We start from the raw sequence: 27017 nt of genomic DNA, 5'->3' as shown, positions 1-27017 counted from the left end.
GACTATGGAGTACAGTGATGGGCAGTAACTAGCTACATTTTCCACTAGCTCGGCGGTAGCTCAGCTACTTTTAGACAAATGTAGCGAGGTAGCTAACATGAAAGCTGCAAAGAGAGAACATGGAGTGTGACTCCAGGCCAAAACAATATGGAGAAGGTAGAAAGTAGAACATCCATGATGACTGCTTGGTGTTCCTATGATGAGTCACAATTGGCTAAGGTTAGGGTGAAACTGGCCAATCAGAGGCAAGATAAGGCGGGGTCATCCAATCATAACAGACACTCATGTCACATGACCACATACTTGCCAACCTTGAGACCTCCGATTTCGGGAGGTGGGGGTTAGGGGGCGGGGGGCGTGGTCGGGGTGGGGCGGGGGGCGTGGTTAAGATATATATATATATATATATATATATTATATATATATATATATATATATATATATATATATATATATATGAAATACTTGACTTTCAGTGAATTCTAGCTATATATATATATATATATATATATATATATATATATATATATATATATATATATATATATATATATATATGTATATATATATACATAAATAAAAATACTTGAATTTCAGTGTTCATTTATTTACACATATACACACACAACACTCCTCTACTCATTGTTGAGTTAAGGGTTGAATTGTCCATCCTTGTTCTATTCTCTGTCACTATTTCAGAACACACACATTATACAAATATACATTATAAAATCAACAAGAAAACGGGAGCTCTAATTTGGGAGTCTGAATTAGGATCAGAAGTTCCTATATAAACATTGCGCACTCACGTCGCCTTTTTGTATTGATTACTGCAGCTGTGCACTGGATTCATTCACAAATACAAACTACAACTCACAAACACTTTAGAGTTAGGCTCCACCGTCAGAATGTGTACTTAAACTTATAAAGATCACATGGATATTATTCGGTGAGTTGATTCACCAAAACTAACCTGTTATACAGGAGGAAAAAGCACACAGGACGTTTCAATTGTTCACAGACTGGTCGCGCTCATCAGAATGACAAGACACTTCCGGTCTGCAGGTAATAGCATTCAATTGCCCGATTGTAGCTGAGATAGGCTCCAGTGCCCCCTGCAGCCCCAAAGGGAATAAACGGTAGAAAATGGATGGATGGATGGATGGGAAGAAACGCCCTACTGCCCCCTACTGACCAATGTGAATACTGATAAATGTGTAATGACAGCTCCAAAAACGAATTCAAACCACAAAATAAAATAAATAAATTAACACAAAAATGTGACACATTATGGGTGGGTCACATATGCATGTACAACAGGCTGTCACCACTTCACTCAGGTCCGCATGGAGCTGGAGGGGGCGTGGCCTCCAGCTCCGCCTGAATTTCGGGAGAAAATTTGTCCCGGGAGGTATTCTGGAGAGGCGCTGAATTTTGGGAGTCTCCCGGAAAATCCGGGAGGGTTGGCAAGTATGCATGACCAGTAGGGAGTCCGAGACAGAGGGACGCTTCAAGCTGACCACTCAAAAACAAATGAGATTTTTCCTTTAGTGATGAAGATGAAAGCCACAATAATGCGGAATAATCTTGCCTGGAATTTATTTCAACACAAAGTTTTTTGTGGTAACTTACAAACAAGTATTCTAACAACAACATTATTGTATCTACATGTATTGTGTTATTCATGAGTCCCTTCTTAAGCAGCATATTTGATTAGTGCATATTTGTTTAATCAGCCTGACCTAAGCCTAATGTTTGCGTTGAGTAAATAATCACATCATTAAACAAGGTAGTAAACTGTAAGTAGGTTAGACATCATTATTGAATACCATTAAATTCAAGAGTTAGATGACTAATTGGGTGTTAAAGGCCTACTGAAATGCGATTTTCTTATTGAAACGGGGATAGCAGGTCCATTCTATGTGTCATACTTGATCATTTCGCGATATTGCCATATTTTTGCTGAAAGGATTTAGTAGAGAACATTCGCAACTTTTGGTCGCCGATAAAGAAGCCTTGCCTGTTCCCGGAAGTAGCGGACGAGTAGCGTGACGTCACAGGTTGTGGAGCTCCTCACATCTGCACATTGTTTACAATCATGGCCACCAGCAGCGAGAGCGATTCGGACCGAGAAAGCGACGATTTCCCCATTAATTTGAGCGAGGATGAAAGATTTGTGGATGAGGAAAGTGAGAGTGAAGGTCTAGAGGGCAGTGGGAGCGATTCAGATAGGGAAGATGCTGTGAGAGGCGGGTGGGACCTGATATTTAGCTGGGAATGACTAAAACAGTAAATAAACACAAGACATATATATACTCTATTAGCCACAACACAACCAGGCTTATATTTAATATGCCACAAATTAATCCCGCATAACAAACACCTCCCCCCTCCCGTCCATATAACCCGCCAATACAACTCAAACACCTGCACACATACTTGCCAACCCTCCCGAATTTTCCGGGAGACTCCCGAAATTCAGCGCCTCTCCCGAAAACCTCCCGGGACGAAATATTCTCCCGAAAATCTCCCGATTTTCAGCCGGGGCTGGAGGCCACGCCCCCTCCAGCTCCATGCGGACCTGAGTGAGGACAGCCATTTTTCACGACGGGAGGACAACAGGGTGACAAGAAATAAATCATCCAGACTAGAGATAAATTGTATTATTATGTTTATCTTACCTAAAAATAAATATATTTATTAATTTAAATAAAAAAAACTAAATACATTTTTACTATATTTTGCTAAAAACATCAAAATTAATTGTATTTTTATTTGTATTTTTTCTGACTCCTTATTACATTATACATTAAACTATACATTAAAATAAACATATTTGAAATAATTAATTTAATTTTAAATTATCATAATAATTCATTTAAAATGACCATATTTAATTATTAAAATATTTGCTTGTTTATTAACAACTTTAGCATTTTATTCATTACATTTTGAAGCTCTCAGAAGCCAAGTTATGTTATATTCCTTAATATTTATTTATGCAAGTTTGAAGTATCAATTATCTAAACACAGTTTTGTTTGCATATTTTCAGGATATATACATATGTATATATATATATATATACATATGTATATATATATGTATATATATATACATATATATATATATATATATATATATATATATATATATATATATATATATATATATATATATATATATATGAAATACTTGACTTGGTGAAATCTAGTTGTCAATATACTCCTCCCCTCTTAACCACGCCCCCAACCACGCCCTGCCCCACCCCCGACCACGCCCCCACACCCCCACCTCCCGAAATCGGAGGTCTCAAGGTTGGCAAGTATGCCTGCACAACACACTCAATCCCACAGCCCAAAGTACCGTTCACCTCCCCAAAGTTCATACAGCACATATATTTCCCCAAAGTCCCCAAAGTTACGTACGTGACATGCACATAGCGGCACGCACGTACGGGCAAGCGATCAAATGTTTGGAAGCCGCAGCTGCATGCGTACTCACGGTACCGCGTCTGCGCATCCAACTTAAAGTCCTCCTGGTAAGAGTCTCTGTTGTCCCAGTTCTCCACAGGCCAATGGTAAAGCTTGACTGTCATCTTCCGGGTATGTAAACAATGAAACACCGGCTGTGTTTGTGTTGCTGCAGCCGCCCGCAATACACCGCTTCCCACCTACAGCTTTCTTCTTTGCTGTCTCCATTGTTCATTGAACAAATTGCAAAAGATTCACCAACACAGATGTCCAGAATACTGTGGAATTTTGCGATGAAAACAGACGACTTAATAGCTGGCCACCATGCTGTCCCAAAATGTCCTCCCCAATCCGTGACGTCACGCGCTGACGTCATCATGCCGAGACGTTCTCAGCAGGATATTTCGCGCAAAATTTAAAATTGCACTTTAGTAAGGCCGTATTGGCATGTGTTGCAATGTTAAGATTTCATCATTGATATATAAACTGGGCTGGACTCTCACTATTATGTTAGATCCACTATGGATCTAACATAATATTGAGAGTCCAGTCCATAGTGGATCTAACATAATAGTGAGAGTCCAGTCCATAGTGGATCTAGCATAAAAGTGAGAGTCCAGTCCATAGTGGATCTAACATAATAGTGAGAGTCCAGTCCATAGTGGATCTAACATAATAGTGAGAGTCCAGTCCATAGTGGATCTAACATAATAGTGAGAGTCCAGTCCATAGTGGATCTAACATAATAGTGAGAGTCCAGTCCATAGTGGATCTAACATAATAGTGAGAGTCCAGTCCATAGTGGATCTAACATAATAGTGAGAGTCCAGTCCATAGTGGATCTAACATAATAGTGTGAGAGTCCAGTCCATAGTGGATCTATCATAATAGTGAGAGTCCAGTCCATAGTGGATCTAACACAAAAGTGTGAGAGTTCAGTCCATAGTGGATCTAACATAATAGTGAGAGTCCAGTCCATAGTGGATCTAACATAATAGTGTGAGAGTCCCGTCCATAGTGGATCTATCATAATAGTGAGAGTCCAGTCCATAGTGGATCTCACATAATATTGTGAGAGTTCAGTCCATAGTGGATCTAACATAATAGTGTGAGAGTTCAGTCCATAGTGGATCTAACATAATAGTGTGAGAGTTCAGTCCATAGTGGATCTAACATAATAGTGTGAGAGTCCAGTCCATAGTGGATCTAACATAATATTGAGAGTCCAGTCCATAGTGGATCTAACATAATAGTGTGCTAGTTCAGTCCATAGTGGATCTAGCATAATAGTGAGAGTCCAGTCCATAGTAGATCTAACATAATAGTGAGAGTCCAGTCCATAGTGGATCTAACATAATAGTGAGAGTCCAGTCCATAGTGGATCTAACATAATAGTGAGAGTCCAGTCCATAGTGGATCTAACATAATAGTGAGAGTCCAGTCCATAGTGGATCTAACATAATAGTGAGAGTCCAGTCCATAGTGGATCTAACATAATAGTGAGAGTCCAGTCCATAGTGAATCTAACATAATAGTGAGAGTCCAGTCCATAGTGGATCTAACATAATAGTGAGAGTCCAGTCCATAGTGGATCTAACATAATATTGAGAGTCCAGTCCATAGTGGATCTAACATAATAGTGAGAGTCCAGTCCATAGTGCATCTAACATAATAGTGTGAGAGTCCAGTCCATAGTGGATCTAACATAATAGTGTGAGAGTCCAGTCCATAGTAGATCTAACATAATAGTGTGAGAGTCCAGTCCAAAGTGGATCTAACATAATAGTGTGAGAGTCCAGACCATAGTAGATCTAACATAATAGTGTGAGAGTCCAGTCCATAGTGGATCTAACATAATAGTGAGAGTCCAGTCCATAGTGGATCTAACATAATAGTGTGAGAGTCCAGTCCATAGTGGATCTAACATAATAGTGAGAGTCCAGTCCATAGTGGATCTAACATAATAGTGAGAGTCCAGTCCATAGTGGATCTAACATAATAGTGAGAGTCCAGTCCATAGTGGATCTAACATAATAGTGTGAGAGTCCAGTCCATAGTGGATCTAACATAATAGTGAGAGTCCAGTCCATAGTGGATCTAACATAATAGTGAGAGTCCAGTCCATAGTGGATCTAACATAATAGTGTGAGAGTCCAGTCCATAGTGGATCTATCATAATAGTGAGAGTCCAGTCCATAGTGGATCTAACACAAAAGTGTGAGAGTTCAGTCCATAGTGGATCTAACATAATAGTGAGAGTCCAGTCCATAGTGGATCTAACATAATAGTGTGAGAGTCCCGTCCATAGTGGATCTATCATAATAGTGAGAGTCCAGTCCATAGTGGATCTCACATAATATTGTGAGAGTTCAGTCCATAGTGGATCTAACATAATAGTGTGAGAGTTCAGTCCATAGTGGATCTAACATAATAGTGTGAGAGTTCAGTCCATAGTGGATCTAACATAATAGTGTGAGAGTCCAGTCCATAGTGGATCTAACATAATATTGAGAGTCCAGTCCATAGTGGATCTAACATAATAGTGTGCTAGTTCAGTCCATAGTGGATCTAGCATAATAGTGAGAGTCCAGTCCATAGTAGATCTAACATAATAGTGAGAGTCCAGTCCATAGTGGATCTAACATAATAGTGAGAGTCCAGTCCATAGTGGATCTAACATAATAGTGAGAGTCCAGTCCATAGTGGATCTAACATAATAGTGAGAGTCCAGTCCATAGTGGATCTAACATAATAGTGAGAGTCCAGTCCATAGTGGATCTAACATAATAGTGAGAGTCCAGTCCATAGTGAATCTAACATAATAGTGAGAGTCCAGTCCATAGTGGATCTAACATAATAGTGAGAGTCCAGTCCATAGTGGATCTAACATAATATTGAGAGTCCAGTCCATAGTGGATCTAACATAATAGTGAGAGTCCAGTCCATAGTGCATCTAACATAATAGTGTGAGAGTCCAGTCCATAGTGGATCTAACATAATAGTGTGAGAGTCCAGTCCATAGTAGATCTAACATAATAGTGTGAGAGTCCAGTCCAAAGTGGATCTAACATAATAGTGTGAGAGTCCAGACCATAGTAGATCTAACATAATAGTGTGAGAGTCCAGTCCATAGTGGATCTAACATAATAGTGAGAGTCCAGTCCATAGTGGATCTAACATAATAGTGTGAGAGTCCAGTCCATAGTGGATCTAACATAATAGTGAGAGTCCAGTCCATAGTGGATCTAACATAATAGTGAGAGTCCAGTCCATAGTGGATCTAACATAATAGTGAGAGTCCAGTCCATAGTGGATCTAACATAATAGTGTGAGAGTCCAGTCCATAGTGGATCTAACATAATATTGTGAGAGTCCAGTCCATAGTGGATCTAACATAATAGTGAGAGTCCAGTCCATAGTGGATCTAACATAATAGTGAGAGTCCAGTCCATAGTGGATTTAACATAATAGTGAGAGTCCAGTCCATAGTGGATCTAACATAATAGTGAGAGTCCAGTCCATAGTGGATCTAACATAATAGTGAGAGTCCAGTCCATAGTGGGGCCAGCAGCAGACCATCTCGAGCGGAGACGGGTCGGTAGTAGTGGGTTTCAGTAGGCCTTTAATATTTCAGTGGGCCCTGGGTCCCTCTGTAGTGAGAAAGTTGGGCCCCTAGGTCAGAAAGGTTAAGAACAAACTCATTTGAAGAAATATAGAAATCCACATTTTGTGGTTTTGAATCACAATCTCCATCCATAATCAAAATAAACTCCAACCTTCTCTCCTTGGTCTTGTTGCCACTGGCTTTGAACAGTACCATGCTTCTTATGGCTTTTCAGTCTTTGTCCTTGGCTGCTTCTTTCTTGTCAGAGCGCACGCCGCTGACTGCAAATACGGACAAAAGATGGGTTTCTTGACTTTTGCATAAAAGCTTCACTTGGTGCTGGAGTAGTTGTTCAGTAGTTGAGGAGAAGATCCACTCTGTGTATTGTAAAGAAGTCCTTGCTGGTGTGCTCCTTTCACAGTCCAGCCTTGCCAGCAGGACACAAAGACATGGTTGATGCGTTAAGGGAGAGGCTACAGTTGTCCTTTTTTTTGGGATGATGGTACAAAAAGTGTTTTTGGAGAAAGGAATAATTATTGGAGAGACGCTGCAGCTGCCTCCTATTTGTCATTTGGTCACATGGCTCTACTAAATGTTTGCTTGTGCTAAAACACGTGCAAAGCTACCAACTGAGCTACTAAACTCCCATTCAGATTGATTCAGATTCAGATTGGTTTTATTTGAGCATATACAGGTAAAAGCCAGTAAATTAGAATATTTTGAAAAACTTGATTTATTTCAGTAATTGCATTCAAAAGGTGTAACTTGTACATTATATTTATTCATTGCACACAGACTGATGCATTCAAATGTTTATTTCATTTAATTTTGATGATTTGAAGTGGCAACAAATGAAAATCCAAAATTCCGTGTGTCACAAAATTAGAATATTACTTAAGGCTAATACAAAAAAGGGATTTTTAGAAATGTTGGCCAACTGAAAAGTATAAAAAGGAAAAATATGAGCATGTACAATACTCAATACTTGGTTGGAGCTCCTTTTGCCTCAATTACTGCGTTAATGCGGCGTGGCATGGAGTCGATGAGTTTCTGGCACTGCTCAGGTGTTATGAGAGCCCAGGTTGCTCTGATAGTGGCCTTCAACTCTTCTGCGTTTTTGGGTCTGGCATTCTGCATCTTCCTTTTCACAATACCCCACAGATTTTCTATGGGGCTAAGGTCAGGGGAGTTGGCGGGCCAATTTAGAAGAGAAATACCATGGTCCGTAAACCAGGCACGGGTAGATTTTGCGCTGTGTGCAGGCGCCAAGTCCTGTTGGAACTTGAAATCTCCATCTCCATAGAGCAGGTCAGCAGCAGGAAGCATGAAGTGCTCTAAAACTTGCTGGTAGACGGCTGCGTTGACCCTGGATCTCAGGAAACAGAGTGGACCGACACCAGCAGATGACATGGCACCCCAAACCATCACCCAACCATGCAAATTTTGCATTTCCTTTGGAAATCGAGGTCCCAGAGTCTGGAGGAAGACAGGAGAGGCACAGGATCCACGTTGCCTGAAGTCTAGTGTAAAGTTTCCACCATCAGTGATGGTTTGGGGTGCCATGTCATCTGCTGGTGTCGGTCCACTCTGTTTCCTGAGATCCAGGGTCAACGCAGCCGTCTACCAGCAAGTTTTAGAGCACTTCATGCTTCCTGCTGCTGACCTGCTCTATGGAGATGGAGATTTCAAGTTCCAACAGGACTTGGCGCCTGCACACAGCGCAAAATCTACCCGTGCCTGGTTTACGGACCATGGTATTTCTGTTCTAAATTGGCCCGCCAACTCCCCTGACCTTAGCCCCATAGAAAATCCGTGGTATTGTGAAAAGGAAGATGCAGAATGCCAGACCCAAAAACGCAGAAGAGTTGAAGGCCACTATCAGAGCAACCTGGGCTCTCATAACACCTGAGCAGTGCCAGAAACTCATCGACTCCATGCCACGCCGCATTAACGCAGTAATTGAGGCAAAAGGAGCTCCAACCAAGTATTGAGTATTGTACATGCTCATATTTTTCATTTTCATACTTTTCAGTTGGCCAACATTTCTAAAAATCCCTTTTTTGTATTAGCCTTAAGTAATATTCTAATTTTGTGACACACGGAATTTTGGACTTTCATTTGTTGCCACTTCAAATCATCAAAATTAAATGAAATAAACATTTGAATGCATCAGTCTGTGTGCAATGAATAAATATAATGTACAAGTTACACCTTTTGAATGCAATTACTGAAATAAATCAAGTTTTTCAAAATATTCTAATTTACTGGCTTTTACCTGTATATAGTTTCCAAATTCATGCACCACTTTTTTACTTTTTCTTGACATGTCCAAGAAGGAGTAGGAAGAAGCATCCATCCATCCCTTTTCTATCAATCAATCAATCAATCAATGTTTATTTATATAGCCCTAAATCACAAGTGTCTCAAAGGGCTGCAAAAGCCACAACTACATCTGCGGTACAGATCCCACATAAGGACAAGGAAAAACTCACAACCCAGTGGGACGTCGATGTGGATGACTATGAGAAACCTTGGAGAGGACCGCATATATGGGTGACCCCCGCCCTCTAGGGGAGACCGGGTGCAATGGACGTCGAGTGGGTCTGACATAATATTGTGAAAGTCCAGTCCATAGTGGATCTAACATAATATTGAGAGTCCAGTCCATAGTGGATCTAACATAATAGTGTGAGAGTCCAGTCCATAGTGGATCTAACATAATAGTGTGAGAGTCCAGTTCATAGTGGATCTAACATAATAGTGTGAGAGTCCAGTCCATAGTGGATCTAACATAATAGTGTGAGAGTCCAGTCCATAGTGGATCTAGTATAATAGTGAGAGTCCAGTCCATAGTGGATCTAACATAATAGTATGAGAGTCCAGTCCATAGTGGATCTAACATAATAGTGTGAGAGTCCAGTCCATAGTGGATCTAGTATAATAGTGAGAGTCCAGTCCATAGTGGATCTAACATAATAGTATGAGAGTCCAGTCCATAGTGGATCTAACATAATAGTGTGAGAGTCCAGTCCATAGTGGATCTAGTATAATAGTGAGAGTCCAGTCCATAGTGGATCTAACATAATAGTGAGAGTCCAGTCCATAGTGGATCTAACAAAATAGTGAGAGTCCAGTCCATAGTGGATCTAACATAATAGTGACAGTCCAGTCCATAGTGGATCTAACAAAATAGTGAGAGTCCAGTCCATAGTGGATCTAACATAATAGTGTGAGAGTCCAGTCCATAGTGGATCTAACATAATAGTGAGAGTCCAGTTCATAGTGGATCTATAGTGTGAGAGTCCAGTCCATAGTAGATCTAACATAATAGTGAGAGAGTCCAGTCCATAGTGGATCTAACATAATAGTGTGCTAGTTCAGTCCATAGTGGATCTAGCATAATAGTGAGAGTCCAGTCCATAGTAGATCTAACATAATAGTGTGAGAGTCCAGTCCATAGTGGATCTAACATAATAGTGAGAGTCCAGTCCATAGTGGATCTAACATAATAGTGAGAGTCCAGTCCATAGTGGATCTAACATAATAGTGTGAGAGTCCAGTCCATAGTGGATCTAACATAATAGTGAGAGTCCAGTCCATAGTGGATCTAACATAATAGTGTGAGAGTTCAGTCCATAGTGGATCTAGCTTCTAGCATAATAGTGAGAGTCCAGTCCATAGTGGATCTAACATAATAGTGTTAGAGTCCAGTCCATAGTGGATCTAACATATTAGTGTGAGAGTCCAGTCAATAGTAGATCTAACATAATAGTGAGAGAGTCCAGTCCATAGTGGATCTAACATAATAGTGTGAGAGTCCAGTCCATAGTGGATCTAGTATAATAGTGAGAGTCCAGTCCATAGTGGATCTAACATAATAGTATGAGAGTCCAGTCCATAGTGGATCTAACATAATAGTGTGAGAGTCCAGTCCATAGTGGATCTAGTATAATAGTGAGAGTCCAGTCCATAGTGCATCTAACATAATGTTGTGAGAGTCCAGTCTATAGTGGATCTAACATAATAGTGACAGTCCAGTCCATAGTGGATCTAACAAAATAGTGAGAGTCCAGTCCATAGTGCATCTAACATAATAGTGTGAGAGTCCAGTCCATAGTGGATCTAACATAATAGTGACAGTCCAGTCCATAGTGGATCTAACAAAATAGTGAGAGTCCAGTCCATAGTGCATCTAACATAATAGTGTGAGAGTCCAGTCCATAGTGGATCTAACATAATAGTGTGAGAGTCCAGTCCATAGTAGATCTAACATAATAGTGTGAGAGTCCAGTCCAAAGTGGATCTAACATAATAGTGTGAGAGTCCAGTCCATAGTAGATCTAACATAATAGTGTGAGAGTCCAGTCCATAGTGGATCTAACATAATAGTGTGAGAGTCCAATCCATAGTGGATCTAACATAATAGTGTGAGAGTCCAGTCCATAGTGGATCTAACATAATAGAGTGAGAGTCCAGTCCATAGTGGATCTAACATAATAGTGTGAGAGTCCAGTCCATAGTGGATCAAACAAAATAGTGAGAGTCCAGTCCATAGTGGATCTAACATAATAGTGAGAGTCCAGTCCATAGTGGATCTAACATAATAGTGAGAGTCCAGTCCATAGTGGATCTAACATAATAGTGTGAGAGTCCAGTCCATAGTGGATCTAACATAATATTGTGAGAGTCCAGTCCATAGTGGATCTAACATAATAGTGAGAGTCCAGTCCATAGTGGATCCAACATAATAGTGAGAGTCCAGTCCATAGTGGATCTAACATAATAGTGAGAGTCCAGTCCATAGTGGATCTAACATAATAGTGAGAGTCCAGTCCATAGTGGATCTAGCATAATAGTGAGAGTCCAGTTCATAGTGGATCTAACATAATAGTGAGAGTCCAGTCCATAGTGGATCTAACATAATAGTGAGAGTCCAGTCCATAGTGGATCTAACATAATAGTGAGAGTCCAGTCCATAGTGGATCTAGCATAATAGTGAGAGTCCAGTTCATAGTGGATCCAACATAATAGTGAGAGTCCAGTCCATAGTGGATCTAACATAATAGTGAGAGTCCAGTCCATAGTGGATCTAACATAGTAGTGAGAGTCCAGTCCATAGTGGATCTAACATAATAGTGTGAGAGTCCAGTCCATAGTGGATCTAACATAATAGTGAGAGTCCAGTTCATAGTGGATCTATAGTGTGAGAGTCCAGTCCATAGTAGATCTAACATAATAGTGAGAGAGTCCAGTCCATAGTGGATCTAACATAATAGTGTGCTAGTTCAGTCCATAGTGGATCTAGCATAATAGTGAGAGTCCAGTCCATAGTAGATCTAACATAATAGTGTGAGAGTCCAGTCCATAGTGGATCTAACATAATAGTGAGAGTCCAGTCCATAGTGGATCTAACATAATAGTGTGAGAGTCCAGTCCATAGTGGATCTAACATAATAGTGAGAGTCCAGTCCATAGTGGATCTAACATAATAGTGTGAGAGTCCAGTCCATAGCAGATCTAACATAATAGTGAGAGAATCCAGTCCATAGTGGATCTAGCATAATAGTGTGAGAGTCCAGTCCATAGCAGATCTAACATAATAGTGTGAGAGTCCAGTCCATAGTAGATCTAACATAATAGTGAGAGAGTCCAGTCCATAGTGGATCTAACATAATAGTGAGAGTCCAGTCCATAGTGGATCTAACATAATAGTGAGAGAGTCCAGTCCATAGTGGATCTAACATAATAGTGAGAGTCCAGTCCATAGTGGGGCCAGCAGGAGACCATATCGAGCGGAGACGGGTCAGCAGCGCAGAGATGTCCCCAACCGATGCACAGGGGACAACCAGCACTTCATCTATGGCCGCCGGACCTGTGTCCCCCACCCCCCTCAGACCTATGTAAGCGTCAATATATACCTTGATGTTGCAGAAAAAAGACCATATATTTTTTTAACCGATTTCCGAACGCTAAATGGGTGAATTTTGGCGAATTAAACACCTTTTCTATTATTCGCTCTCGGGAAGCAATCCGCCATTTTCTCAAACACCGAGTCAAATCAGCTCTGTTATTTTCTGTTTTTTCGACTGTTTTCCGTACCTTGGAGACATCATGCCTCGCCGGTGTGTTGTCGGAGGGTGTAACAACACCAACAGGGACGGATTCAAGTTGCACCAGTGGCCCAAAGATGCGAAAGTGGCAAGAAATTGGGCGTTTGTTCCGCACACTTTACCGACGAAAGCTATGCTACGACAGAGATGGCAAGAATGTGTGGATATCCTGCGACACTCAAAGCAGATGCATTTCCAACCATAAAGTCAAAGAAATCTGCCGCCAGACCCCCATTGAATCTGCCGGAGTGTGTGAGCAATTCAGGGACAAAGAACCTCGGTAGCACGGCAAGCAATGGCGGCAGTTTGTTCCCGCAGACGAGCGAGCTAAACCCCCTGGATGTCTTGGCTCACACCGTCCCGAAGATGATCAAGAGAAGAATATCGACCCTAGCTTCCCTGGCCTGCTGACATGAGGGTATGTCTACAGAATATATCAATTGATGAAAACTGGGCTGTCTGCACTCTCAAAGTGCATGTTGTTGCCAAATGTATTTCATATGCTGTAAACCTAGTTCATAGTTGTTAGTTTCCTTTAATGCCAAACAAACACATACCAATCGTTGGTTAGAAGGCGATCGCCGAATTCGTCCTCGCTTTCTCCCGTGTCGCTGGCTGTCGTGTCGTTTTCGTCGGTCCGATATGGCTCAATAGCTTCAGTTTCTTCTTCAATTTCGTTTTCGCTACCTGCCTCCACACTACAACCATCCGTTTCGATACATGCGTAATCTGTTGAATCGCTTAAGCCGCTGAAATCCGAGTCTGAATCCGAGCTAATGTCGCTATAGCTTGCTGTTCTTTCCGCCATGTTTGTTTGTGTTGGCTTCACTATGTGACGTCACGGGAAAATGGACGGGTGTTTATAACGATGGTTAAATCAGGCACTTTGAAGCTTTTTTTAGGGATATTGCGTGATGGGTAAAATTTTGAAAAAAACTTCGAAAAATATAATAAGCCACTGGGAACTGATTTTTAATGGTTTTAACCATTCTGAAATTGAGATAATGTTCCCCTTTAAACTTGTTTAGTCAATTTTGCAGCCCAATAGCTCAAATGAATATAACATGTATATATATATATATATATATATATATATATATATATATATATATATATATATATATATATATATATATATATATATGAAATACTCCAGTTGGTAGCTAGAATTTACTGAAAGTCAAGTATTTCATACATATATATATATATATATATATATATATATATATATATATATATATATATATATATATGAAATACTCCAGTTGGTGAATTCTAGCTGTAAATATACTCCTCCCCTCTTAACCACGCCCCCCAACCACGCCCCCATCCCCAACCACGCCCCCCACCCCCCACCTCCCGAAATCGGAGGTCTCAAGGTTGGCAAGTATGGAGTAGAGGAGTGTTATTTGTGTGTATATGTGTAAATAAATGAACACTGAAAGTATAAAATAAAATACATATATATATATATATATACAAAATAAATACTTGAATTTCAGTGAATTCTAGCTATAAATATACTCCTCCCCCCTTGAACTCCCCCCCAAATCTCCCGAATTTGGAGGTCTCAAGGTTGGCCAGTATGGGAGTTTGCATGTTCTCCCCGTGACTGCGCGGGTTCTACTCCAGCTTCCTCCCACCTCCAAAGACATGCACCTGGGGATAGGCCCCTCCCACCTCCAAAGACATGCACCTGGGGATAGGTTGATTGGCAACACTAAATGGTCCCTAGTGTGTGAATGTGAGTGTGAATGTTGTCTGTCTATCTGTGTTGGCCCTGTGATGAGATGGTGACTTGTCCAGGGTGTACACTGCCTTCCACCCGTGTGCAGCTGAGATAGGCTCCAACCCCCCCCCCCCCCCCCCCCCCCATCCCCCAAAAAGGACAAGTGGTAGGACCATACTTGCCAACCTTGAGACCTCCGATTTCGGGAGGTGGGGGGAAGGGGTGGGGTGGGCGGGGTCGGGGTGGGACGGGGGCGTGGCTAAAAGGGGAGGAGTATATTTACAGCTAGAATTCACCAAGTCAAGTATTTCATATATATATATATATATATATATATATATATATATATATATATATATATATATATATATATATATATACATATATATATATTTATTTTATCATATGTATGTATATATATATATATATACACGTATATATATCTATTTTATTATATATATATATATATATGTATATATATCTATTTTATTATACATATATATATATATATATATATAAAATAAATACTTGAATTTCAGTGTTCATTTATTTACACATATATATATATACATACATATAATAAAATAAATATATATATATATATATACATATATATATATTTATTTTATTATATGTATGTATGTATATACATATATATATATATATATATATATATATATACGTATATATATCTATTTTATTATATATATATATATATATATATATGTATATATATCTATTTTATTATATATATATATATATATAAAATAAATACTTGAATTTCAGTGTTCATTTATTTACACATATACACACACATAACACTCATTTACTCATTGTTGAGTTAAGCGTTGAATTTTCCATCCTTGTTCTATTCTCTGTCACTATTTTTCTAACCATGCTGAACACCCTCTCTGATGATGCATTGCTGTGTGGCACGCACAAAAGTGCTTTCATCAAATGCACTAGATGGCAGTATTGTCCTGTTTAAGAGTGTCACAACATTGCTGTTTACGGCAGACGAACTGCTTTACGGTATACAAAAACGTGACTGCTGTTGTTGTGTGTTGTTGCCGCGCTGAGAGGACGTTAATGAAACTGCCTAACAATAAACCCGTGAAGACCTGAGTCCGCCTGAATTTCGGGAAATTTTCGGGAGAAAATTTGTCCCGGGAGGTTTTCGGGAGAGGCGCTGAATCTCGGGAGTCTCCCGGAAAATCCGGGAGGGTTGGCAAGTATGGGTAGGACATGGATGGATGGACGGTTTGAATCGAGATTGTTGTTAAATTAAGAATCGTCTCTCCAGGAATCGGAATGGAATGTTGTAAGATTCCTGTAAAAAAAAGTGCTAGCTAAATGGCAAACTGGATGGAATGTGATAGGTCGATGAAAATACATCTCACTTCTTCTTCAAAATGACCTGTACGGACATCAAAGGTTTTCTAATGGCCTCAGCTTGACTCTGGAAAATGTATTTTCAGTTCCATTTCATCCAATGGGAAAAAGTGTCATTTGTGTGAGATGATATTCAAATATTAGACTATCTTGTCTGGAAGGCATATAGTGGGGAACTTTATGAAGTAGTGTTGCAGTATGAATATGCAAATAAGGCAGCTGTGTGGGTTATAGAGAGGACAGAAGCCAGTCAGACACAAACTAGAGAGAGACCATACTGGTGTGTCTGTGGTCTGCTTCCACACCACCAAACCCCCCCACCACCATCTGTCATCTCCCACCTTACACTTCAAAAACTCAACGCCACCACCAATGTTTGTTTCACAGCAGGAGATGACGGTCGCTATAATCTTCTTTTTTTTGTCGCCTTATAATTTACATTCACACAAAAAAAACTAATTATTTATCTACTAGAGATACGCGGATAGGCAATTATTTCATCCGCAACCGCATCAGAAAGTCGTCAACCATCCGCCATCCACCCGATGTAACATTTGATCAGAACCGCACCCGCCCGCACCCGCCCGTTGTTATATATCTAATATATACGATGCAAGGCATTAGTGAGGTTATAAAGCTTTTGCCTATTAAAGAAAGGAGACTGATCCAATGCAGCACAGACATTCGCGTGCCACGCTGTCACGACCCAGACGCACACCAGTGCGCAATCATATGGGGGCCGCGCTGAGCGCACCTCCAAGCGCGTCTCGCTGCCAGGGACGGCCGGGTATGGGCCCGACGCTCCAGCGCCATCCATTTTCAGGGCTAGTTGATTCGGCAGGTGGGTTGTTACACACTCCTTAGCGGGTTCCAACTTCCATGGCCACCGTCCTGCTGTCTATATCAACCAGGGTGAGCCCCACCCCTTTCGTGAGCGCACTGCGCGCGGAGTGACCCCTGTTACGCGCCCCCGGCAACAGGGGTGGCGGGCAGGTAAGTTGCGCGGGCGGAGCGCGCGGAGTGACCCCTGTTACGACCCCCCGGCCACGGGGGTGGCGGGCAGGTAAGCTGCTTACCTGCTGCGCGTGACACCGGCCGCGGCGAAGGCGGACGAGGCGGGGTGTCGGTGCGGTGGGCGCGGTGGTGACCCTGGACGTGCGTCGGGCCCTTCTCGCGGATCGCCTCAGCTACGGCTCCCGGTGGGGCCCTCTCGGGGGAAGGGGCCTCGGTCCCGGACCCCGGCGAGGCGTCCCTTCTCCGCTCCGTAAAAGTGTCCATCTCTTTTCTTTTTTCTTCTTCTGTTGTGGCATATGCTGCAGGTGCCTGCTCGTTTTTCGTATGTGGGTAACAACATTTAACTATGTATATATATTTCCGAATTGGTTTAACTGCCACCCGCCTGAATCTATTTAAAATCTAATTTTTTTTTATTTCAACCGCCCGACCCGACCGCCCGATCCGCGGACTCCGCGGTTGTGCCCGCAAACCGCGCATCTCTATTATCTACCCTTGTTCCCAGAATATATTTCCTAACTTTATTAGCCTCCCATCAGCCCCACTTGGCCCCGTTTCCAGCAAGATCCTCAGTCAACAGTAACCAGAGTTGGGTAGAGGAGCCAGACTTTGTACTCAAGTAAGAGTATCATTACTTTACAATAATAGGACTCAAGTAAAAGTAAAAAAGTAGTCATCAAAATAATGAAGTGAAGTGAATTATATTTATATAGCGCTTTTCTCTCGTGACTCAAAGTGCTTTACATAGTGAAACCCAATATCTAAGTTACATTTAAAGCAGTGTGGGTGGCACTGGGAGCAGGTGGGTAAAGTGTCTTGCCCAAGGACACAACGGCAGTGACTAGGATGGCGGAAGCGGGGCTCGAACCTGGAACCCTCAAGTTGATATCAGCACTTCAGGCATCAACAATTGTATCATCAGTCCCACACACCCAGTCCCCCCTTGCTTTTTTAAAGAAGTCTGGGACTCTATTGACTTATCTGTTAGGGACATCATCAACAGCAGCTTGATTTCTGCCAGTGTGCCCTCTTTTTGTAAAGGAGCTGTTGTTGAGCCTTTGATAAAAAAAAAAAACAGGTCTTGATCCTACAAGTTTGTCAAATTATCGACCCATTTCTAAATTAACTTTTGTGTCAAAAATTTTGGAGAAATGTGTTTTGGCGCAACTACAGCCTTTTTTAGATGAAAATAGCACTTTAGATCCATTTCAGTCTGGATACAAAGCTTTGCACAGTACTGAATCTGCACTTTTAAAGGTTTTTAATGATTTGCTTTTAATATCTGATTCTGGCAGCTCTGCCATTTTAGTGCTTTTAGATCTTCCAGCTGCCTTTGACACAGTCCACCACACAATTCTTTTAGATCGCCTGAGAGACTGTGTGGGTGTCAGGGGGACTGCATTAGAGTGGTTCAGATCCTACCTGTCAGAAAGGTCCTTCTCTGTCAGGCTGGGGGACGCCACTTCTTCTTCTGCTCCGCTTTACTGTGGTGTCCCCCAGGGATCTATTCTAGGCCCCATCCTGTTCGCTCTATATCTCCTCCCTCTTGGAGAGATTTTTAAGAGGCATGGAGTGTCTTATCACTTTTATGCAGACGACTGCCAAATTTATATCAATCAATCAATCAATCTTTATTTATATAGCCCTAAATCACAAGTGTCTCAAAGGGCTGCACAAGCCACAACGACATCCTCGGTACAAAGCCCACATACGGTCTTATGTATGTATATATATATATATGAAATACTTGACTTAGTATTTCGTCAAGTATTTCTTATACAGTATATATATATATATATATATATAAATATATATATATATATATATATATATATATATATATATATATATATATATATAATAAAATAAATATATATTTACAGCTAGAATTCACTGAAAGTCAAGTATTTCCTATATATATATACATATACGTATCTATATATATATATTATATATATATATATATACACATATGTATCTATATATATATATATATATATATATATATACATATATATATATATATATATATATATATATATATATATATATATATATACACATATGTATCTATATATATATATATATATATATACATATATATATATATATATATATATATATATATATATATATATATATATATATATATATATATATATATATATAAATCTCCTGATGATTGAGGGTACCCCCCTCATGAAACAGGCCTGTAGAGATGAAATAGTCTTGTGATTTTTTTCCCACACGTACATATATATATATATATATATATATATATATATATATATATATATATATATATATATATGTATATATATATATATATATATATATATATATATATATATATATATGAAATACTTGACTTAGTATTTCGTCAAGTATTTCTTATATATATATATATATATATATATATATATATATATGAAATACTTGACTTAGTATTTCGTCAAGTATTTCTTATATATATATATATATATATATATATATATATATATATGAAATACTTGACTTAGTATTTCGTCAAGTATTTCTTATATATATATAAATATATATACATATATATATATATATATATATGAAATACTTGACTTAGTATTTCGTCAAGTATTTCTTATATATATATATATATATATTTATATATATATATATATATATATATATATATATATATATATATATATATATATATATATATATATATATATGAAATACTTGACTTAGTATTTCGTCAAGTATTTCTTATATATATATATATATATATATATATAAAATACTTGACTTGGTGAATTCTAGCTGTAAATATACTCCTCCCCTCTTAACCACGCCCCCCCCCGCCCCCCCCCCCCCCCCCGCCCCCCACCTCCCGAAATCGGAGGTCTCAAGGTTGGCAAGTATGGTACTTTGTAAACTGCACAATGAGATATAAATACACTCAATTTCACTCATTTATTAACAAAACTGTTGCACATTAATATGAGGATAATATATTCACTCTAGTCATCACGACTGTAGAATATATTGGTGTCATGTGCAAATAGTATATCTTTTCAGTACTTTGGGAGTATTTGATGGTGTTTGGCCCCCTGACGTTTGACGTCGCGGTTGTTTACCGTGTTGGTGCTCATTTTGCAGATGAAACCACGGGTTACGGGCCGGTTTTTGAGGAGCAGCCGGTGGACACCATCTACCCCGAGGAGTCGCCCGAGGACAAGATCACCATGAGCTGCCGGGCACGAGCCAGTCCACCTGCCGCATACAAGTAACATATGTTCACACCAGTACTGACTAAAGATGGCCACTGAAGGACTGTTTCAACCATGTGACCGTCTGCCACGCATGACAGCATAACATAGAAAAGCCTGCGTCCGCGCACTTTATCCGTAATGGTGGGCAGTAACTAGCTACATGTAGCTAAGCTATGTAGCTTAACCACATTTTCCGGTAGCTTAGCTACTTTTTTATGAGTAACTTTTCCCGTAGCTTTGCTACTTTTAGACAAATGTAGCGAGGTAGCTAACATGAAAGCCCCAAAGAGAGAACATAGAGTGTGACTCCAGGCCAAAACAATATGGAGAAGGTAGAAAATAGAACATCCATGATGATTGCTTGGTGTTCCTATGATGAGTCACAATTGGCTAAGGTTCGGGTGAAACTGGCCAATCAGAGGCAAGATAAGGCGGGTCATCCAAACTAGTAACACAATCATAACAGACACTCATGTCACATGACCAGGAGGGAGTCCGAGACAGAGGGATGCTTCAAGCTGACCACTCAAAAATTCTCTCCCACAGATGAGATGTGTCCTAGTGTTCCTTTAATGTTGTTAATTGTAACTTCAATGTAGCTTGCTACAATTCTCCGGGATATTTTCCCCTGTAGCTTAGCTACATTTAATGGAGAGTAACTTGTAGCTTAGCTACATTGAATGGAGAGTAACTTGTAGCTTAGCTTACTACATTTTCCAAGTAGCTTGCCCGTCACTGCTAATATCACTAATCAGCAGGATGCTACATGCTAATGTATTATTCCAAGATGTCATATACAGCATCCACTGTTACTTTGTAAATCCTTCTGTATACTTCCCACCATACTTCTCTCAGCCAAGCGAAACACAAACATGAAGTCTTCTTTTTCAATGGGGGTTAGCGTGGCGACCTGCTGGCGAATACAAGCATTAAAGGGGAACATTATCACAATTTCAGAAGGGTTAAAACCATTAAAAATCAGTTCCCAGTGGCTTATTTTATTTTTCGAAGTTTTTTTCAAAATTTTACCCATCACGCAATATCCCTAAAAAAAGCTTCAAAGTGCCTGATTTTAACCATCGTTATATACACCCGTCCATTTTCCTGTGACGTCACATAGTGATGCCAATACAAACAAACATGGCGCATAGAACAGCAAGCTATAGCGACATTAGCTCAGATTCAGACTTGAATTTCAGCGGCTTAAGCGATTCAACAGATTACGAATGTATTGAAACAGATGGTTGTAGTGTGGAGGCAGGTAGCGAAAACGAAATTGAAGAAGAAACTGAAGCTATTGAGCCATATCGGTTTGAACCGTATGCAAGCGAAACCGACACGACAGCCAGCGACACGGGAGAAAGCGAGGACGAATTCGGCGATCGCCTTCTAACCAACGATTGGTATGTGTTTGTTTGGCATTAAAGGAAACTAACAACTATGAACTAGGTTTACAGCATATGAAATACATTTGGCAACAACATGCACTTTGAGAGTGCAGACAGCCCAATTTTCATCAATTAATATATTCTGTAGACATACCCTCATCCGCTCTCTTTTCCTGTAAGCTGATCTGTCCAGTCCAGTTGGAAATGCATCTGCTTTGAGTGTCGCAGGATATCCACACATTATTGCCATCTCTGTCGTAGCATAGCTTTCGTCGGTAAAGTGTACGGAACAAACGTCCAATTTCTTGCCACTTTCGCATCTTTGGGCCACTGGTGCAACTTGAATCCATCCCTGTTCGTGTTGTTACACCCTCCGACAACACACCGACGAGGCATGATGTCTCCAAGGTACGGAAAACAGTCAAAAAAACGGAAAATAACAGAGCTGATTTGACTCGGTGTTTGTAATGTGTTTGAGAAAATGGCGGATTGCTTCCTGATGTGACGTCACGTTCTGACGTCATCGCTCCGAGAGCGAATAATAGAAAGGCGTTTAATTCGCCAAAATTCACCCATTTAGAGTTCGAAAATCGGTTAAAAAAATATATGGTCTTTTTTCTGCAACATCAAGGTATATATTGACGCTTACATAGGTCTGGTGATAATGTTCCCCTTTAACAGTCTCACTGTGGACAGATGTCAGCTGAAGAACCTCAATGTTGTATATTAGTTAACATCACAAGTCAACTATGAATTTAATTGAATTGAATTTCAGAGCGGCTAACATGGACGAATAGAACAGACAAGTCATTGTAATGTCTGCTCGCGGAAAACAAACATCCTAATCTACGATTTGACTCCCTCGAATGGCCTTGACGCTGTGAACAACAGGAACAGGCTGTTCTGAAAACACCCCCAAGGACACCTCAATGTAGGACGCTTTTGACCTTCCTCCCTCCTCAACGACACCTGGAGTCGAACTTTTGCAGATCAGCCTCAGTTTATAAAACATTACATCATCACACCCAAGACAATTGGGTACACACGCACACACACCCCTTTTCCCCCACCCCACGCCTTCACCACCGCTTGTTTCTCCTAGAGGTGATGGTAGGATGGCAGCGCTTCATAGCAGTGGTCGCTCTCCAGGGCCCCAACTCCCCGCCCCTCTGTGGCGAGTTTGTCGTGATTAAATGTAACCTGTTTATGTGTGCATTGCATGGAGGTTTTTTCCCACTCCAGACTAGGCCCCCTTAGTAGCCCAGTCTAGATTGTATTTTTTTACTCATCTTCTTCCCCAGCGGTTTACCTTTTTCCCACCTTTTACGGGGCGCCTCGTGGCGACCCATCAGCGTTTCTGTTCTGTAACCCTGTACACTGTTTGTTTGTCTAATCTTGAACGGGTTTGTGCTGAAAACATAATTTTGTTGTACTTGTGCAATGACAATAAAGTCCGATCCTATCCTATCCTATGAAGAACCTCAATGATGTATATTAGTTAACATCACAAGTCAACAATGAAGAACCTCAATAGTGTATATTAGTTAAAGGCCTACTGAAAGCCACTACTACCGACCACGCAGTCTGATAGTTTATATATCAATGATGAAATCTTAACATTGCAACACATGCCAATATGGCCGGGTTAGCTTACTAAAGTGCAATTTTAAATTTCGTGCGAAATATCCTGCTGAAAACGTCTCGGTATGATGACGTCTGCGCGTGACGTCACGGATTGTAGAGGACATTTTGGGACAGCATGGTGGCCAGCTATTAAGTCGTCTGTTTTCGTCGCAAAATTCCACAGTATTCTGGACATCTGTGTCGGTGAATCTTTTGCAATTTGTTCAATGAACAATGGAGACAGCAAAGAAGAAAGCTGTAGGTGGGAAGCGGTGTATTGCGGGCGGCTGCAGCAACACAAACATTGTTTACATTCCCGAAAGATGACAGTCAAGCTTTACCATTGGCCTGTGGAGAACTGGGACAACAGAGACTCTTACCAGGAGGACTTTGAGTTGGATGCGCAGACGCGGTACCGTGAGTACGCATGCAGCTGCGGCTTTCCAAACATTTGATCGCTTGCCAGTACGTGGGTGCCGCTATGTGCATGTCACGTACGTAACTTTGGGGAAATATATGTGCTGTATGATCTTTGGGGAGGTGAACGGTACTTTGGGCTGTGGGATTGAGTGTGTTGTGCAGGTGTTTGAGTTGTATTGGCGGGTTATATGGACGGGAGGGGGGAGGTGTTTGTTATGCGGGATTAATTTCTGGCATATTAAATATAAGCCTGGTTGTGTTGTGGCTAATAGAGTATATGTATGTCTTGTGTTTATTTACTGTTTTAGTCATTCTCAGCTAAATATCAGGTCCCACCCGCCTCTCACAGCATCTTCCCTATCTGAATCGCTCCCACTGCCCTCTAGTCCTTCACTCTCACTTTCCTCATCCACAAATCTTTCATCCTCGCTCAAATTAATGGGGAAATCGTCGCTTTCTCGGTCCGAATCGCTCTCGCTGCTGGTGGCCATGATTGTAAACAATGTGCAGATGTGAGGAGCTCCACAACCTGTGACGTCACGCTACTCGTCCGCTACTTCCGGTACAGGCAAGGCTTTTTTATCAGCGACCAAAAGTTGCGAACTTTATCGTCGATGTTCTCTACTAAATCCTTTCAGCAAAAATATGGCAATATCGCGAAATGATCAAGTATAACACATAGAATGGACCTGCTATCCTCGTTTAAATAAGAAAATCGCATTTCAGTAGGCCTTTAACATCTCAATTCAACGATGAAGAACCTCAATGATGTATATTAGTTAACATCACAAGTCAACTATGAATTGAATTGAATTGAATTTGAGAGCAGCCAGCATGGACGAATAGAACAGACAAGTCATTGTATTGTCTGCTCGCGGAAAACAAACATCCTAATCTACGATTTGACTCCCTCGAATGGCCTTGACGCTTAGTTAACATCACAAGTCAACTATGAATTGAATTGAATTGAATTTGAGAGCAGCCAGCATGGACGAATAGAACAGACAAGTCATTGTATTGTCTGCTCGCGGAAAACAAACATCCTAATCTACGATTTGACTCCCTCGAATGGCCTTGACGCTTAGTTAACATCACAAGTCAACTATGAATTGAATTGAATTGAATTTGAGAGTAGCCAACATGGACGAATAGAACAGACAAGTCATTGTATTGTCTGCCCGCGGAAAACAAACATCCTAATCTACGATTTGACTCCCTCGAATGGCCTTGACGCTTAGTTAACATCACAAGTCAACTATGAATTGAATTGAATTGAATTTGAGAGTAGCCAGCATGGACGAATAGAACAGAAAAGTAATTGTATTGTCTGCTCGCGGAAAACAAACATCCTAATCTACGATTTGACTCCCTCGAATGGCCTTGACGCTTAGTTAACATCACAAGTCAACTATGAATTGAATTGAATTGAATTTGAGAGTAGCCAGCATGGACGAATAGAACAGACAAGTCATTGTATTGTCTGCTCGCGGAAAACAAACATCTTAATCTACGATTTGACTCCCTCGAATGGCCTTGACGCTTAGTTAACATCACAAGTCAACAATGAAGAACCTCAATGATGTAAATTAGTTAACATCACAAGTCAACTATGAATTGAATTGAATTGAATATGAGAGCAGCCAGCATGGACGAATAGAACAGACAAGTCATTGTATTGTCTGCTCGCGGAAAACAAACATCCTAATCTACGATTTGACTCCCTCGAATGGCCTTGACGCTTAGTTAACATCACAAGTCAACTATGAATTGAATTGAATTGAATTTGAGAGCAGCCAGGATGGACGAATAGAACAGACAAGTCATTGTATTGTCTGCTCGCGGAAAACAAACATCCTAATCTACGATTTGACTCCCTCGAATGGCCTTAATGCTTAGTTAACATCACAAGTCAACAATGAAGAACCTCAATGATGTATATTAGTTAACATCACAAGTCAACTATGAATTGAATTGAATTGAATATGAGAGCAGCCAGCATGGACGAATAGAACAGACAAGTCATTGTATTGTCTGCTCGCGGAAAACAAACATCCTAATCTACGATTTGACTCCCTCGAATGGCCTTGACGCTTAGTTAACATCACAAGTCAACAATGGAGAACCTCAATGATGTATATTAGTTAACATCACAAGTCAACTATGAATTGAATTGAATTGAATTTGAGAGCAGCCAGCATGGACGAATAGAACAGACAAGTCATTGTATTGTCTGCTCGCGGAAAACAAACATCCTAATCCACGATTTGACTCCCTCGAATGGCCTTGACGCTTAGTTAACATCACAAGTCAACTATGAATTGAATTGAATTGAATTTGAGAGTAGCCAACTTGGACGAATAGAACAGACAAGTCATTGTATTGTCTGCTCGCGGAAAACAAACATCCTAACCTACGATTTGACTCCCTCGAATGGCCTTGACGCTTAGTTAACATCACAAGTCAACTATGAATTGAATTGAATTGAATTTGAGAGCAGCCAGCATGGACGAATAGAACAGACAAGTCATTGTATTGTCTGCTCGCGGAAAACAAACATCCTAATCTACGATTTGACTCCCTCGAATGGCCTTGACGCTTAGTTAACATCACAAGTCAACAATGAAGAACCTCAATGATGTAAATTAGTTAACATCACAAGTCAACTATGAATTGAATTGAATTGAATATGAGAGCAGCCAGCATGGACGAATAGAACAGACAAGTCATTGTATTGTCTGCTCGCGGAAAACAAACATCCTAATCTACGATTTGACTCCCTCGAATGGCCTTGACGCTTAGTTAACATCACAAGTCAACTATGAATTGAATTGAATTGAATTTGAGAGTAGCCAACATGGACGAATAGAACAGACAAGTCATTGTATTGTCTGCTCGCGGAAAACAAACATCCTAATCTACGATTTGACTCCCTCGAATGGCCTTGACGCTTAGTTAACATCACAAGTCAACTATGAATTGAATTGAATTGAATATGAGAGCAGCCAGCATGGACGA

At 40.4% G+C, this 27017-nt stretch overlaps 1 protein-coding gene across 4 annotated transcripts in view; it reads left to right on the top strand.

The window, feature by feature from the left end:
- LOC133612752 (contactin-1a-like) overlaps nt 1-27017 on the top strand; it is a 268157-nt gene that overhangs the window by 134245 nt on the left and 106895 nt on the right. For all 4 annotated transcript variants that reach the window (XM_072913890.1, XM_072913888.1, XM_072913889.1 and 1 more), the window contains one exon: nt 20459-20585. In XM_072913890.1, coding sequence (XP_072769991.1) covers nt 20459-20585 — 127 coding nt within the window. The remainder of the gene's footprint in view (nt 1-20458; nt 20586-27017) is intronic.

Source organism: Nerophis lumbriciformis, linkage group LG10 (assembly GCF_033978685.3).
Source record: "Nerophis lumbriciformis linkage group LG10, RoL_Nlum_v2.1, whole genome shotgun sequence".
Lineage (NCBI taxonomy): Eukaryota > Metazoa > Chordata > Actinopteri > Syngnathiformes > Syngnathidae > Nerophis > Nerophis lumbriciformis.
The sequence above is the reverse complement of the archived record's forward strand: the minus strand, read 5'-3'. Positions and strand labels throughout refer to the sequence as shown.